The sequence below is a fragment of the Marmota monax genome, unplaced genomic scaffold (genome assembly GCF_021218885.2).
Source record: "Marmota monax isolate L192 unplaced genomic scaffold, Marmota_monax_Labrador192_F-V1.1 WCK01_AAM20220418_F8-fsc00103, whole genome shotgun sequence".
In the NCBI taxonomy this organism is placed as follows: Eukaryota; Metazoa; Chordata; class Mammalia; order Rodentia; family Sciuridae; genus Marmota; species Marmota monax.
In genome coordinates this window covers 6,033,664-6,047,492 of record NW_026694286.1, presented here as the reverse complement: position 1 = coordinate 6,047,492, position 13,829 = coordinate 6,033,664, and the positions used below count along the sequence as shown (strand labels likewise).

Here is a 13,829-nt window from a genome sequence, read left to right as displayed (position 1 = left end):
CTTAGGAAAAGTTTTCCTTCTCTGTGACCCAATCGCTTCCACCACAAGAGGCTTTAGAAAGGATACTATGCCAAGTCTAACCCAGGACACCAGAGAGAGGGTATCTCTGAAGGAAAGAAGGAAGGGAAATCCTGACCAAGTCACCTTAGGGCACTGGCAGATATGCCTGAGAGGGGAGCCTGTGTGGGGTGGAGGGCAGAAGAACACTTACTCCTACAGAGGCAGGGACATTTGGGGATTAGAAGGAAACATTCATGGGAGAGGATCCACAGCACCCATCTGTCATTTCTCCAGCCACACTTGGAAGGATGGAAAAGTGGCAGAGAAAGCAGGTAAAGGGATTTCCTCAGGGCTGGGCATAAACATAAGGTGTTGCAGAAGGCAAGGTGGCCAGGAGCCCAGGAGACTGGGGTAATGGTAGAAACCCAAGTGAGGCCTGGAGGGTTCAGGAGAAGCTGAGGGTTTCCAGACAGGCATCAAATACATGCTGTGGTGGGAAGAACCTAGGGCTCCAATCGGAAAGCCTGGGATCCAACTAATTCCCCAGTCTTGACTGAATATGGTACTTCTGAGTCCCATACTGGTGAATGTCTTGCTATTGAGCTTTGAGCTTCCTTTGCCCAGTGGTAAAATGTAAGGATATTTCTCCCCTTGGGGCTATGGTGAAGTGTTAGAGAATAATGCTTGGGGAAGGCTCCAGCTATACTGTTGCATTCCTTTCTCTCGGGGGACCTAGTTCAGTGGCTGCCCTGACATGATTTATATATATATTATATATATACACACACACACACACACATTTATATATTTTTAAGGAAATCCCAATCTTTTTTGAAAGCCACAGTAGGGATATAAGTAAATTCCTTAGGATTTATTTCATGATATATTTGCCTCTATCCTGACAAAGTTCTTTTCCTGCTGGCCGCTCTTTTCTACAAGGCCTCAGCTATGGCCTCTGAAGAGCTCAACAGCCCTAACAGGGTTTCCAACTGCTCTAGCCCTACTGCTAGAATAATCCTAGCCTGATGTAAAATGGTTGCCTGAGAAATCTCAAAGCTGCCAGCACCTCAGGACGAGGTCCCTGTCTCCAGCCTCAGAGTGAGTGCAGCAGCCTGACTTCCTTAAGCACCAGTCAACAAACACAGAAGGGTTTCTCCTGGACCAACCTTCTGGCTTTTTGTAATGTTTCACCTCCTTACTGAGCCTCCACTCACCCCTCTCCCTACTCTTGCATTGTCCCTTTAAAGGGCCTGGTTACCTCCTTACAAATCAAAATGGAACTTGGCTCCTTCACCTACTGTCAGCAGTTGATGAATAAAATCTATTTTCACTCCTCTATTGTCTGTCTATGTTTCATCTTGACAATACCGATATGTGGGAATAATAGTTGTCTAGTTCTGAGTTTTTTTATCTAGCAAGAAGCTCTGTATGTTCTGATATATCACTCTCACATGTGAACCCTAGAATCATTTTATAAGTATTTTTGTAAATATTTATAAACATTCTAGGCTATAGATCTTATTGTATTATATATATATATATATATATATATATATATATATATATATATATATATCAAACAAATGGATCATAAAAAATTGTTTAAGGAAATCATCCTCCATAGCGTCTCAGAATTGGCTGCGTTAATTAATAGAAAAACCTTAATATAAATGGCCAAAACATATTTATAACATTAATTAGACAAATCTTAAGAAAATGTTCTAGTCTATTCAACTTTCCATTTTATTCCCAAGGCAGTTCTAGATCACGCAACAGTGAATCACAATATAAAGAGAACAAAGCAGAGACTAGATGCATTTCCTGCTGCTAGAATGTAGTACATTCTCTCCAGAGTAGCAGTTTTGAGTGCCTCTACACACACACACACACACACACACACAACGCCCCACAATGGGAAAAAGAGATGTCACTCCAGTCAGACATTCTGTTCCTTTTCACTATCCCCTAAGTCTATTGCTTTGGCAACAAATATTTTTAAAAACCATGGATTACAACCATTAGGGAAACAAAATCAATTTAGTAGGTAGGAACAGAATTTGTTAATAAAATGAAATAGCGTGATACAACAGAAGAGGAAACATCAGAGTGTATCTCAGACAGAGGTAGTGCTGGAAGAAGAGTCAGTAAAGCTTTATTTCCGTTAAACCTGCACGTGTATCTATGTCTTTATATTGCATCAGGATATATTTCTCACTTTTGACCAAGAACAACATTTTAAGAACAATCTCCAGTGCAACAGCAGAACCTCCTATGAAACACAATTACATTTTATAGCTGGTGCTCCTTCTTTGGAGCCCTCTTGGCATCTGGGCCATTTACTCAAAAAATTCAATCACATAGTACTTTTATTGTGGTGGGCAAGTTCTGGATGCTGGCACCAGATCACTAGGGTGCTTGTTTTCTTTGGCAAGCAAGGGATGTGCCATGCACAGCAAGGCAAGCCTAACCAGCATGCAGTGCCTGCTAGTACAAGAAGAGCCATGATATCAAGGACTTGCAATCTCATGGAAGCTTCCTAATGGAAGGGCAATGTTGAAAAGGATTTGAGGGGCAAGATGTCAGCACAGTTAAAATGAACAACATAACAAAAAAAACTAAAGGCATCCCTCCAATATCTCTTACTGGCTTCCAGAAAGGGAAGGACTGTTCTAGTAAACAAAACTATAACTGCTCAAAGTGTCACCAATGTGAAAGTACACAGCTAACCATTTCCTTACTAACCATTTCCTAAGTTGTTCAACATGATGGGAAAGGTATTGAAACATCAAGTTTACCCCCAACAGTTATAAAATTGCTGTCTCTTCTTAGTTTTGTTAAGTGAAAAGTAGGATGTGATTTTTTTTCATTCATAATAGTATGTGTATACAGAAGTTTACTGATGCTAAGAAACCTGATACCAAGATGTCTGGGCAACCACACTGTTAGAGTTGTTGATCCATACTTTGCACACAGAAGATGCTCAAAGACTGTCAAAAATTATTGAATGAATTGAGTCTCAGGTTTGCATTCTAGACTAAGGAATAAATCTATTAAAAAAGACAGTATTACTGCTACTGAAGTTGATGGCTGGTACAGATGGAAAATGCAAAAGAGATATTGCTTCTCTCCTGGTAAGATGAGCCATCATGAAAACCAGCACCCATACAGAAGCAAGAACAGGAGTCGTTTTCCCACTGGTTTTTGAGGCTTATTCTGGCCTTTCATCATTTTAATCTCTAATAAAACAAAGTGGATGATGCAGAACACATGCAACCTTTAGAGAGATGGAAGCTGTACACTGTGGCAACAATGAGTGCCCTTCACAAACTGGTTCCAAATAACAACCTGTGCTGGGTCTGAAAGTCCTGAAAGCGTGTTTGTTTTCTGAGGTGTCTTCATTACACAATATTCAAAGCTTTACTTGCTTCATACCTAGGAAATACCATGCTTCATTTGATGACAGGACTTTAGGAATAGCCTGTTTCTCGTATGTACTCCTTTTTATGATGTGGGCCAATCATTTTTAAAGATATTCTGGCAAGACTGATGACAGCTCAGATATAATGGGGAAGGAAAGAGTAAGAGTTGCTAAAGGATCTTAAAAAAAAACCCTGAGATGGACAACAAAGCCTATATACAGTGCCATGAACCAATCTTTAAATGTCAGGGTTGTAGAGAGAAGGATTTCCATTAAGGACAGAAACCAAGCTTCAGGTACTATTCATGGTGGGAGGAACATATCAGAAGTTCAGGATAATGAAGAGTCTCTAACAAGGAGAACTTCATTCATTACAAGAAATATGCATAACACAAACTGGAAAATAAGAGAAACACATATCAGAAAACTGAGAGCTCTTAGGCCCTGAAATAGAGAATTAAAAATATGTATAAAATTCTAGTGGAGAAGGAAGTAGAATTATTCTACAGTTCTTTACCTTATCAAATCAGTGTGTACTTTTCCTCAGTCTCAGCTGCTTTATTTTACAAAATATTGAGCTCACAGAAGGGTCTAAATGTTTATGATTTCTTATCCTAAGTTAAGTTTCACCATTTGCTTAAATGTTAGGGGATTTTTGCCTAGTTTCTTACACACATAAAAAAATTGCTGGAGTGAAAAATTATATGTAAAGCAGTTACGTATTTTCTACTTGGCTTTAATCATGCCTAACTACATGCAATAGCCTACACTATCACAGTTCTTCTGAAACTGGAATTTCGAGTCCTGCCCATGTGATTAGATTAGAAATCTTGGTGATGACTTGCTTTAATTGCAGGAAAAAAATTTGGAGTTCACTCTCTACTCACCTGGGATTTAGGATAATTTACTGGACTCCTCTCCTACATAAATTTACACAGATGTCCATACAACTTCAGAGGTAGTAAGAGTGAACAAGTTAATCTCTTGGAATATAGAAGCAACCAGTTCAGCTCCATGAGTTTAAGCCATTCGACTTTACTAAACTTTCCTAACTAATCAGTGTATTTGATGTGCATATATACTATTGCTCTATATAAGTTCTTTACTTTGAAAAAAGAATCTATAAGCTCTGCAACAATTGTACATATATAAAAAGCAGTTTGTACAGCATCACTCTAAAAAGTTTCAGGGTGGCTTTATTTGATAATACTTGCAGACAGCATCGTGCACTGCTAATAAATGTGCAAGCTAGATACTGTAGTATGAAAAATAAACCTCTCTCACTCTCAACTCTCAGTGCCTTTTTAGATTAATTTGGAAAACTGGAAATACATCTTTATGAATTTTGAAATCCTGTCAATTAATATAATTGCTATTGCAAGTCCAGCAAATTTCATTCTATATCACATTAGGCTAGAAAGGTACATACCAACAGACCAAACACACAATGAAAACATGCAGTGGAATTGTACTTAATGCATGGATATAAATGTGCACACGGAAGAGGCCAAGCATATCACTTAATTTAATACGAGCACAGGTCTGTACCAAAGGTCTGAAACATTGTAAACAGGCCTTAAGCAAAGGAGGAAATGTAGAGGGGAAACAAAGCTGAGAAAAATGAGCAGGAAATGGGCAAGATGACTCATCTATACTTGAACATCTGACCTGTTAGTTGGCCGTCGCCTGCAGCAGGGGCGATGCGAATGTAAGGTGTTGTAAGCTGAGTCACGATTATCGCAGCTAAGGCAAAGGAGGATTTCCAGGTCAGCATGCATGAGGGAAAAAAAAGCCAGACTGAAGCTAGGCTAGCAAGAAGAATCCCCATCAGTATATCAAATCGTCTCAACTTTGTTCCAATAACAATAAAAAGAAAAGGAAAAAAAAAGGCAAGGAAAAAAACATAGCAAGGTGTTGAATTTTATGAACTCTTTTCTCTTAAACAAGCGCTAGTCAGGCAGTAAGATTTCTAACTCTGACACAGTTGCAAGTTTTGGCTGGGATCTTGGATAGATCAACTGAAGGAAAAATAAAATAAAACAAAAAGTTAGTTCTATGTTAACCTGAAGACTAAACTGTTTCCAATTGCAATCCAGTGTGATGTAGAGAGATTAGTTGCTAATTCTGATGATACAAACATCAGGTTTTTAATTTATGAGGTTATTTAAAATGCATTGCTTAAGTATCTTCTCTTCTTGCTAAAATCACCTATGTGAAGAATATTATCCTCTTTCACTAAAAATGTTTTTATGCAGAACAATTCCTCTGATAACTACATTGCATGCAGATTTCCATTTAGGAACCGCTGTTTTTTCACATTAAGAGAATAAAAATTGTGTCTCAAAGTATTAGTTAAAAACAGAATGGAAACTACTAATTGCCTTTGCTATAATTGTCATGGTTAACATGTGACTGAAGAAATGATTAAGATTCTCCAAGTGAACTGGGCTGCCTTCTTGATTTGCCTGCACACCTCTATAGTTGTGTGTAAGTGGTTAACATTTATGACACACAGATATTGAAAAAAAAAAGGAAATTAAAACATCAGTTCTAACATGATACAGCTGGAAAATGATGCAAAGAAAAAATATTGGAAAATTAAGGACAGGCTTACATGAAAGATTACTAATTTACATGGAACAGCCTGAGCACTATTAGAAATGTGGCAGCGAGTAAGGAAAATAGATCATCTACCATCTGCAGACAATTAAACCCCAAACTGCTGCTGCATAATATTTTGAAATATCCCTCTGCACCATTCAAACAATGTTGCTTCTTATAACTACAAAGCTGTAGCAACTGAGTTTAAAATGGTGAGACAGTCTTTCACACATTATTAATGAATCCATTCTAGTTTTGCTAAGTGAGATGAACAAACTGTGTGGTCCACACAGTTCCAATGCATTACACCAAGACAATTTTCTAGAGATGACATATTCTGCAATTTTGCATATGGATAAACTTTGCACATGGAAAAATGATATTTCTAAGACTTGTTACAAAGTTAGGAGCAATTCCAAGGTCTACATACATTATATTTTTTCTTGGTCATACTACTCATACTTTACATTGTTGTGTATTACAGGAAGATCTGACCTACTCTACTTTTGAGAAAATTGATATTTTATTGAAAAACAGGGCTCTTTTCTAACATTCAAAAAGGGTAAATGGTCTGAACTAAAAGTTATTTGAAAATCACTATGGGTGGTCAGCCAGGCATTCACAAACTATAAAGAACTAACCACAATCCAAGGCTAAGCATTGCAATGTGTGTCAGGAAGGATATTTATGTAATCTCTATGTTCCTCTTTATAAAGTGTTTATTTGTGAATATTCTTTTTAGTTCAACCAAAATGCTTGATTGCATTACAAATTACTTTAAAATGAGTCAGTAGACTCACCTCTTACTTTTACAAATAAAGTTTTATTGGGCCAGGTGCAGTGATAATTGCCTATAAATTCCAGTGACTTGGAAGGCTGAGGCAATAGGATCTCAAGTTTCCTGAGGACAAACAGCAAAACCCTGTCTCAAAATAAAAATAAAAAGAACTATATCCATAGCTCTATGGTAGAGTGCCCCTGAGCTCGATCACCAGTCTGGAGGACAAAAGAACTGCTGAAACATGTCCACAGTCAATTATTTAGGTGTTGCCTATGACTGCCTTGTCTAGCAAGGCAGAGCTCAGTAGTTGTGACATATAGTTCACCAAGGCTAAAATAAATAAATAAATACAAATTTATTGTTATTATTATTCTTGCTGTACTGGTCATTGAACCCAAGGTGTCATACATTCCCTAGTCCAAAATATTTATTATCTGGTCTTTGACACAGAAGTTTGCTAATTTCTGCCTTGAAATATCAATAAGAATTTATATAAAAGTGAGTAGCACTAAATTTGGCAAAATAAAGCCAGAAATTTTAATCCTATACTTAGAAGACAGCATCTGATGGTGATAAAACTAGGGTCTCTTTAGGTATGGAGCTGTGCATGGAAGAGTAAATAATGTGTTAAATAGATCATACATATCTAAAGTGCAATTTCAGTTGCATGTAGAGGAATGTTTTGGAATTAAACTGAGTTGGCATTTACCAAACTCTGTTTTGCATGATCTGGTATTCTTCAAAAACAATTTTGGGTGAAATAAATAAATTCTGAATAGTGCATGTTCCTGTATCTAAATTTACAGCCTAAATAATAGGAGAGTAGCATATATGAGTAGCCTTACTATATAATTTGTTTTCTCAGATATTGAATACAAGTAATTAAAAGGAATCTTAATTAAGTTTTACATCTAAACATTCTTTTTGGTTCTTTTATCAATATAGTTCCATTCTGTAGCACTATGGCATAGAAATAATGTTTTTAGAACAAAAGTGTGAAAAGAAAAACAGTCTGGAGAAACTTCTCCAAGACACTAGTGATTAAAAAAATAAGTATTCAGATTTCTGAATATGGTTAGAAATTTTATCAGAACAATAGAAATCCTTCAAAGTTTTCTCAAGGTCTTCCAGCAAAGCATATTCCCATTCAGTACAAATTGAGTTAAATAAAATACTGATCTTACAATGAAGCATTTTTTTTCATAAAAAATTCGCCTTAAACCAAATTATTAGATGGAAAATGTAGTTTGTTTTCATGGTAAGGTTTTTGTAATCTGATATCTCTAGTATTTTTTGAAAAGAATTTAGCATGTGTTTGCACGTAGATTTTCTTCTGACATTTTTCTATACTGCTATTAGTCAAATCATAGCAAGAAAAGAACAAATTAAAGATAAAACCCCCTGCCCTTGAATATAAAACAAACAAACAAATAAACAAACAACCCCCTAAATTTAATGAACTCAAATTTTTCAAAGGTTGATATATTTATCTATCTGTACTTTGAATTCTACAGATTAGTCTATGACTAACAAATAGTAGGCATTTGAATAATTTAAAAAATAAGTGGAAAAGAGGAAAGCATCAATGGTTACACTGTCAAGGAGAGACATAGGTGGCATCATATTATGGAAAATAATCTTATAAAAGATTAATGTAATGTGTATAGTTTAAATTGTCATTATAATTAGAATGAATATACCTCATAATACAAAAGAACTAATTTACTAATAAGACAGATTTTAATTTTTAAGCATACCCTGTCAGTTTAGAGTTGATCATCCATACAACCTTCCAAAATTCTGAAGTGTTTCTACCCAAACAGTTATTATAAGGTAGCCAAACTGTATATAAAAGTTAAGGAAAATAATACACTAATTACTAAGAAAGAGTTGGACCAAATGGTCATTAAAAGAATCCAACTGTAAAAATGTGAGTTTAATTTTTAAAAATTTTGGAAAATCTAAGTACAGTTAAAAACTTTTATATTTGCTCCAGGGTACTGATTAAATTGGAAGGATCACACCCAAATGTCACTCATACCCTACTATATAGTGCCTTCAATGTTTTAACTCAAAAGAGAATGTTCTGTAATGAGTATGTCTATAGTCAACAAACTGAGGTCAGATAACTATGGGCATCTCATCTAGATATACAAATTAAAGGAGGATACATAAAAAATATAGGTAATCATCCAGACATGAAAATATGTAATAACACACCTTAGGTTTTCCATGAGACTATATTTAAAATGATAAGTGTCAAAATATATCTTTGGAATATGATTAAAATAATCACAACTTTAAATTTATAAATAGCATGAGATATATTTTTGACACACCCTTACCTGAAATTATAAACTATTTCTTTTGAAAACAAATCCACCTCCATACTTTCTCTATAAAGATCTTTTCAACAGTTGTTTCAGGAAAACACTGAAATCTTTGTGCACTTAAGATGCTGCTTAGGAAAGTGGTTCAATATCTGAAAACTCAATTAAGCTACCACACTGTCAGCAATATGTGGCAAAACACACTGGATGTGTGAATTTTTAAATTTCAAACATTTTTATTGCACACTACTAATAAAGTTATTAAATCTACCCATTTCCGTGTTTAGATGGAATGGCCTCCTGTGGTGCAAAAATAATTTTTAGTATAGAGAAGGGAAAAATATCTCATTATAAAGGTGGTGAAACATTATGCTGTGCTGTAAAGGGAGAACTTCTGAATATATCCATGTAGAACTTTATAAAATAGCACAAAACGGTGTTTTTTTTGCCTGGAGGGAGATTATCCCCCAAGGTTTCCTACTATACTATGATTTTATGAAATAGGAACGACAATGTTAGGCAGTGAATATTAAAGTCTGTTTCCCTATTTTCCCCAAAGAGGTTATTTGGATACAGTCTGTTGCTGTGTAAATGTTTGCAAATGACTCAGAAAATATGAGTTGGGAATACTTAGGCAATCAGGTCATCTGACTGCCTAATCATCCTTTGGTGAATTGAAAAACAAATTACAATATTGATGAAATTTAGCTGATGGAAGAAAATGATCCAAATCACCATCTAATTCAATCTATTGTGGAAACAGCAAACTTGTCAGGTTTCCATATTTACTAGTGTATCATTTATATAATTATTTAACTATGTGAATCAGCCTGATGAGAAATAGTTCATTGTTTTCACAGCAGATTGGGCAGTGACTCAATTCTGATAAAGGGGAGGTCAGAAGCTTAAACTACACAAAAGTATAATTGGCCAGAGTTTCTGCTGTGTGAAAAACCATGAGACAAAGTGAAAGAAACACTGGGGTAGGAGCCATAATGCTTGGGATAGAGCTGTGACCCACATATTATTAGCTGAGTGACCCTAGTAAGTCCACTCATCTCCAAATACACACATTGTCTTCATCTTAAAAATAAGAGAGTCGAACTACTTGTCTCCTTTTTTGTACTGGTGGTTAAGAAATAAATGAGAACACATGTATGAAAGTGATTTTAAAATTTTCCACTATAATGTTAAACACAAAGCATTATAAATTAGGCACCTTGGGACTAGATTTACTTTTTCAGACCGTAAGGGTAAGTGGAATGTAATAATGCAATATTTCACAAGTCCTGTGCTCAAGCACAGGCAATTGGCTGCAGATCTAAGATCCTGGATGGATACCTGGTTCAAGGGCTTTGTAATACAATAGATAACTGAAAGCAGCTTATAAAACATATTAACTATAATTTCATTTTCTACTAACTTACTCCTATAAATAAAGGTATTCATTAGGTTCAATATAATATACAGAAGGTTTTAAAAGCAAAAAAAAAAAATAGATTCTCAAAAGTAGACCTATAAGCCCCATAAGAACAAGTCACAAATGAGTTCAGTAGCTTGCACATAACATGCAAAGGATAAACATTTGTTAATACTAAATGCAAAAGTCATGTATCTTCATGGAGCAAAAATGCAATGAAGATTTTGATGTACATGCCTAACCATGGCATATTCAAACTCTTTCCTGACATTTAAACAACAACAAAATGATAATTTTATCCAATAACACTTATCCGGCATGAACTGATGTAATATAATGCCACAGACTCAGTGATGCCTTCTTCTCAATATTTCTTAGTTAAATCACACAGGACCTCATGAATACCCTGATGGTCTGAAAGAGTATATTGAACTATAATGGTTAATTTATAGTGATTCATTTTAATAAGGCATTTTATATTTCTCAAAGCATTTTCTTATGCACTTCCATATGTAATGTTTATCATATGAAATGATAAGAGATTACTGCTCATGTCCAAGAACTCACATCTGCACCTTCTTTAGGAAGTGTTGTGTGGGCAGTACATGGTGACTCACCTATCTATAGCTCATCCTTGATCGCATTTCTCAGAATTTTAACCAGGCCTGGGAAATAGAAGTTCTGTAATAAGATCTCCTGGCTCCTGGGACTCAAGCATCATCAGTGAAAAAAGCTCATATAGACTTGATTTTCTAGGGCTATTATAGTTAGATCTCTGCTGAAAATAGCAGGTGTGCCCTGATGGCACACACCTGTCATCCCAGCTATTTGGGAGGTGAGGAATAAAGATCACTTGGTCTCAGGAGTTTGGGGCCAGACTAGGCAACACAGCAAGACCTCATCTCATTAAAGAAGGGCATAAATATTTTACTCTCTTGTATATGAAGACTCTCAAAATATAGTTTTACTAGGTAGGGTGAACAATGATCTAAACAGGTATGATGTGTATAGACATCATATAAAATTAATATTTTAGAACAATTTTTAAAAAGATAAGCATTGAAAACTGCTTGGAACATGGCAGTATGAATCATAATTGTAAAAAGTATGTACATAAAATAGTGTTAACTGCCATAAATACTTCAACACATATATATATATATATATATATATATGCATGCATGCATATAGATATGATACATACACCCAGAGACATGCACATACTTATATAAATGAAGTTACATTGCAAAAAGCTTTGAAAGATAGCCCAAAGTAAATTTTAAGAGACATAAGCCAGAAGATATTCCCACAATTTCAACCTACCTTTTGTGGCCACTCGGACACAGTCAATTTTAGTTTCCTGTATTAAATAAAGAGGGGTGAAATTATTATTTATATTTTATTTAAAACAACAGAATTATCTATAATTTGAGTTGAATAACACTGATAAAGAAAGATTTCATTGTTCCACTTAGTTCACTCTCTGAACAATGTTCATGTACATTTTCTGGCTCCAGTGTAGATGATCTTGGGGAATGCTGTACCCCATGAGGAAGGAGGAGTTGAACATAAATGATCTCTACCTGGTGGATGCTGAATGTTTCCCCAAACCCATCCTTGTGCCCAGTGCAAAGACCAATGGAAGGATTCTACATCCCAGATTTTTTCTTTCACTGGCAAAAATTCAGTGGCCAGTGATACCCAGACCTGTGCCATGAGAGATGGAATTGATAGAAGAATATGGAAAATGTTTCCTTTTGTGTAATGAGACTTAAAAATTTTATCAGAGCTCAGGTTGGTCTGAACAAGAAACGGGACAAATTTCAGATGTGGGACTCAATGATAGTTTTCATTTTATTCCATCTCATCTTCCTAAATCTGTTTTGTCTTAGAGGAAAAAAAAGAAAACATTTAATTTAGCCATAGCTAATAGGAAGCATAAAGTCTTGTGGAATTAAAGAAATGGGACAGATTTTCAGAATATGCTGAAAAGACAGATGTTGTAGAACTCGCAAAACTTTAAATGAGCTGGATATATGTGTTGTAGCTATACTGTTTTCCTGTAAAATAGTAAGCTAAGCAAAATGTCTAGCCAACTTTTGGTAATAAAAAAATCTGAAAGTAAAAACTATCATTGTTGACTTTCCAAACCAAAAAAAGATGAATATATGAATATATTCATTTTTTGCCATAAATTTCTCTAGATGAAAATAACTTTAAAGGAGAAAAATTGTTAACAAGTAAAAGCACACAAATGCATGACTTCACTTATTTACTACCATCTTACTTAAGCTATGTTCACATTAATAACCCAAAATAGCACTGGTAAACAATCAATAAAACTTACCCCATTGGCTCTACTAGCAGCTTGGAAATAAATTCGGTAGCTTTTATGGGGGAGGAGGGGAGTGTTCCAGTATCCATTGTATGTCTTGTTGTCACCAATAGTAAAAGGCTGAGCAGCTTGGAGGCTATCTGCCGGAAATTCTGCAGCAAAGTAGTACTGTGAGTTCAGGATGGAAGCATTCTGGAAGTGAATTGGCACTGGGTAGCACTTCAAGACCTCTGTTGTCTTTTTAGTTCTTCGAGGACGTTCTTCCTCAACAACTATTTGATAGACACTAAAGGAAAAAAAGGGAGAATCATAAGTGATCCCCTCTGCCTTCAACTGCAGGGAACCACACAGAAGATCTAAAATAAGGAACACAGTGAACACAGTCAAGTGCTTGGTACAGAAGCCACTCACTTGATGCTTGCTCATCAAAAGAGAGAAGGAGAGTGTTTATACTCTCCCTCAAAACTCTCTCACCCAAAATAACCCTAAATAATTTACTGAGAGAAACAAAACTTACCACAATTTAAAACATTTAGAAACTGCTGTTTGTAAGTAGGACACTAACATAATCCTTTTCACAAAAAGACCTGAAGATAATTTGTAAGCTTATTGATAATGAAATTATATTAACAGTAGGTTTGTAAGAAAGGCAATGCATTATTCTCTTCAGTGGCATCAGTATGACCACAGGTGAAGTTTTAACAAGTCACAAAAGAAATGTGCAGTGATTTATCTTAATTAATGTTTATGGCTCCCATCTTTTCTTACATTCCTTTGCCTTTGACCATATTCAGTCAGTGGAAAGCAATGATTTGAGAAAAACGGAGATGAGGGACTGGAATTTCAAAAGCCAATCTTTGGACTTCCATGTGACTTGAAAGAGTCTCACATACATCCTGCCTGTTGAGAGAAAGGGTTTCCCTCCAGAGGGATGGGCTGGCTGA

At 35.5% G+C, this 13,829-nt stretch overlaps 1 protein-coding gene across 7 annotated transcripts in view; it reads right to left on the bottom strand.

The window, feature by feature from the left end:
* The window catches only part of Ptprm (protein tyrosine phosphatase receptor type M), an 821,378-nt gene that overhangs the window by 290,309 nt on the left and 517,240 nt on the right, over positions 1 to 13,829 (bottom strand). For 5 of the 7 annotated variants that reach the window (XM_058586457.1, XM_058586454.1, XM_058586456.1 and 2 more), the window contains exons 12-14: positions 12,898 to 13,171; positions 11,874 to 11,910; positions 5,087 to 5,161 (exon numbers count right to left, since the gene is read on the bottom strand). In XM_058586457.1, the coding sequence (XP_058442440.1) occupies positions 5,087 to 5,161; positions 11,874 to 11,910; positions 12,898 to 13,171 (386 nt within the window). The remainder of the gene's footprint in view (positions 1 to 5,086; positions 5,162 to 11,873; positions 11,911 to 12,897; positions 13,172 to 13,829) is intronic. The other 2 variants (XM_058586458.1, XM_058586460.1) reach the window with 1 other exon arrangement.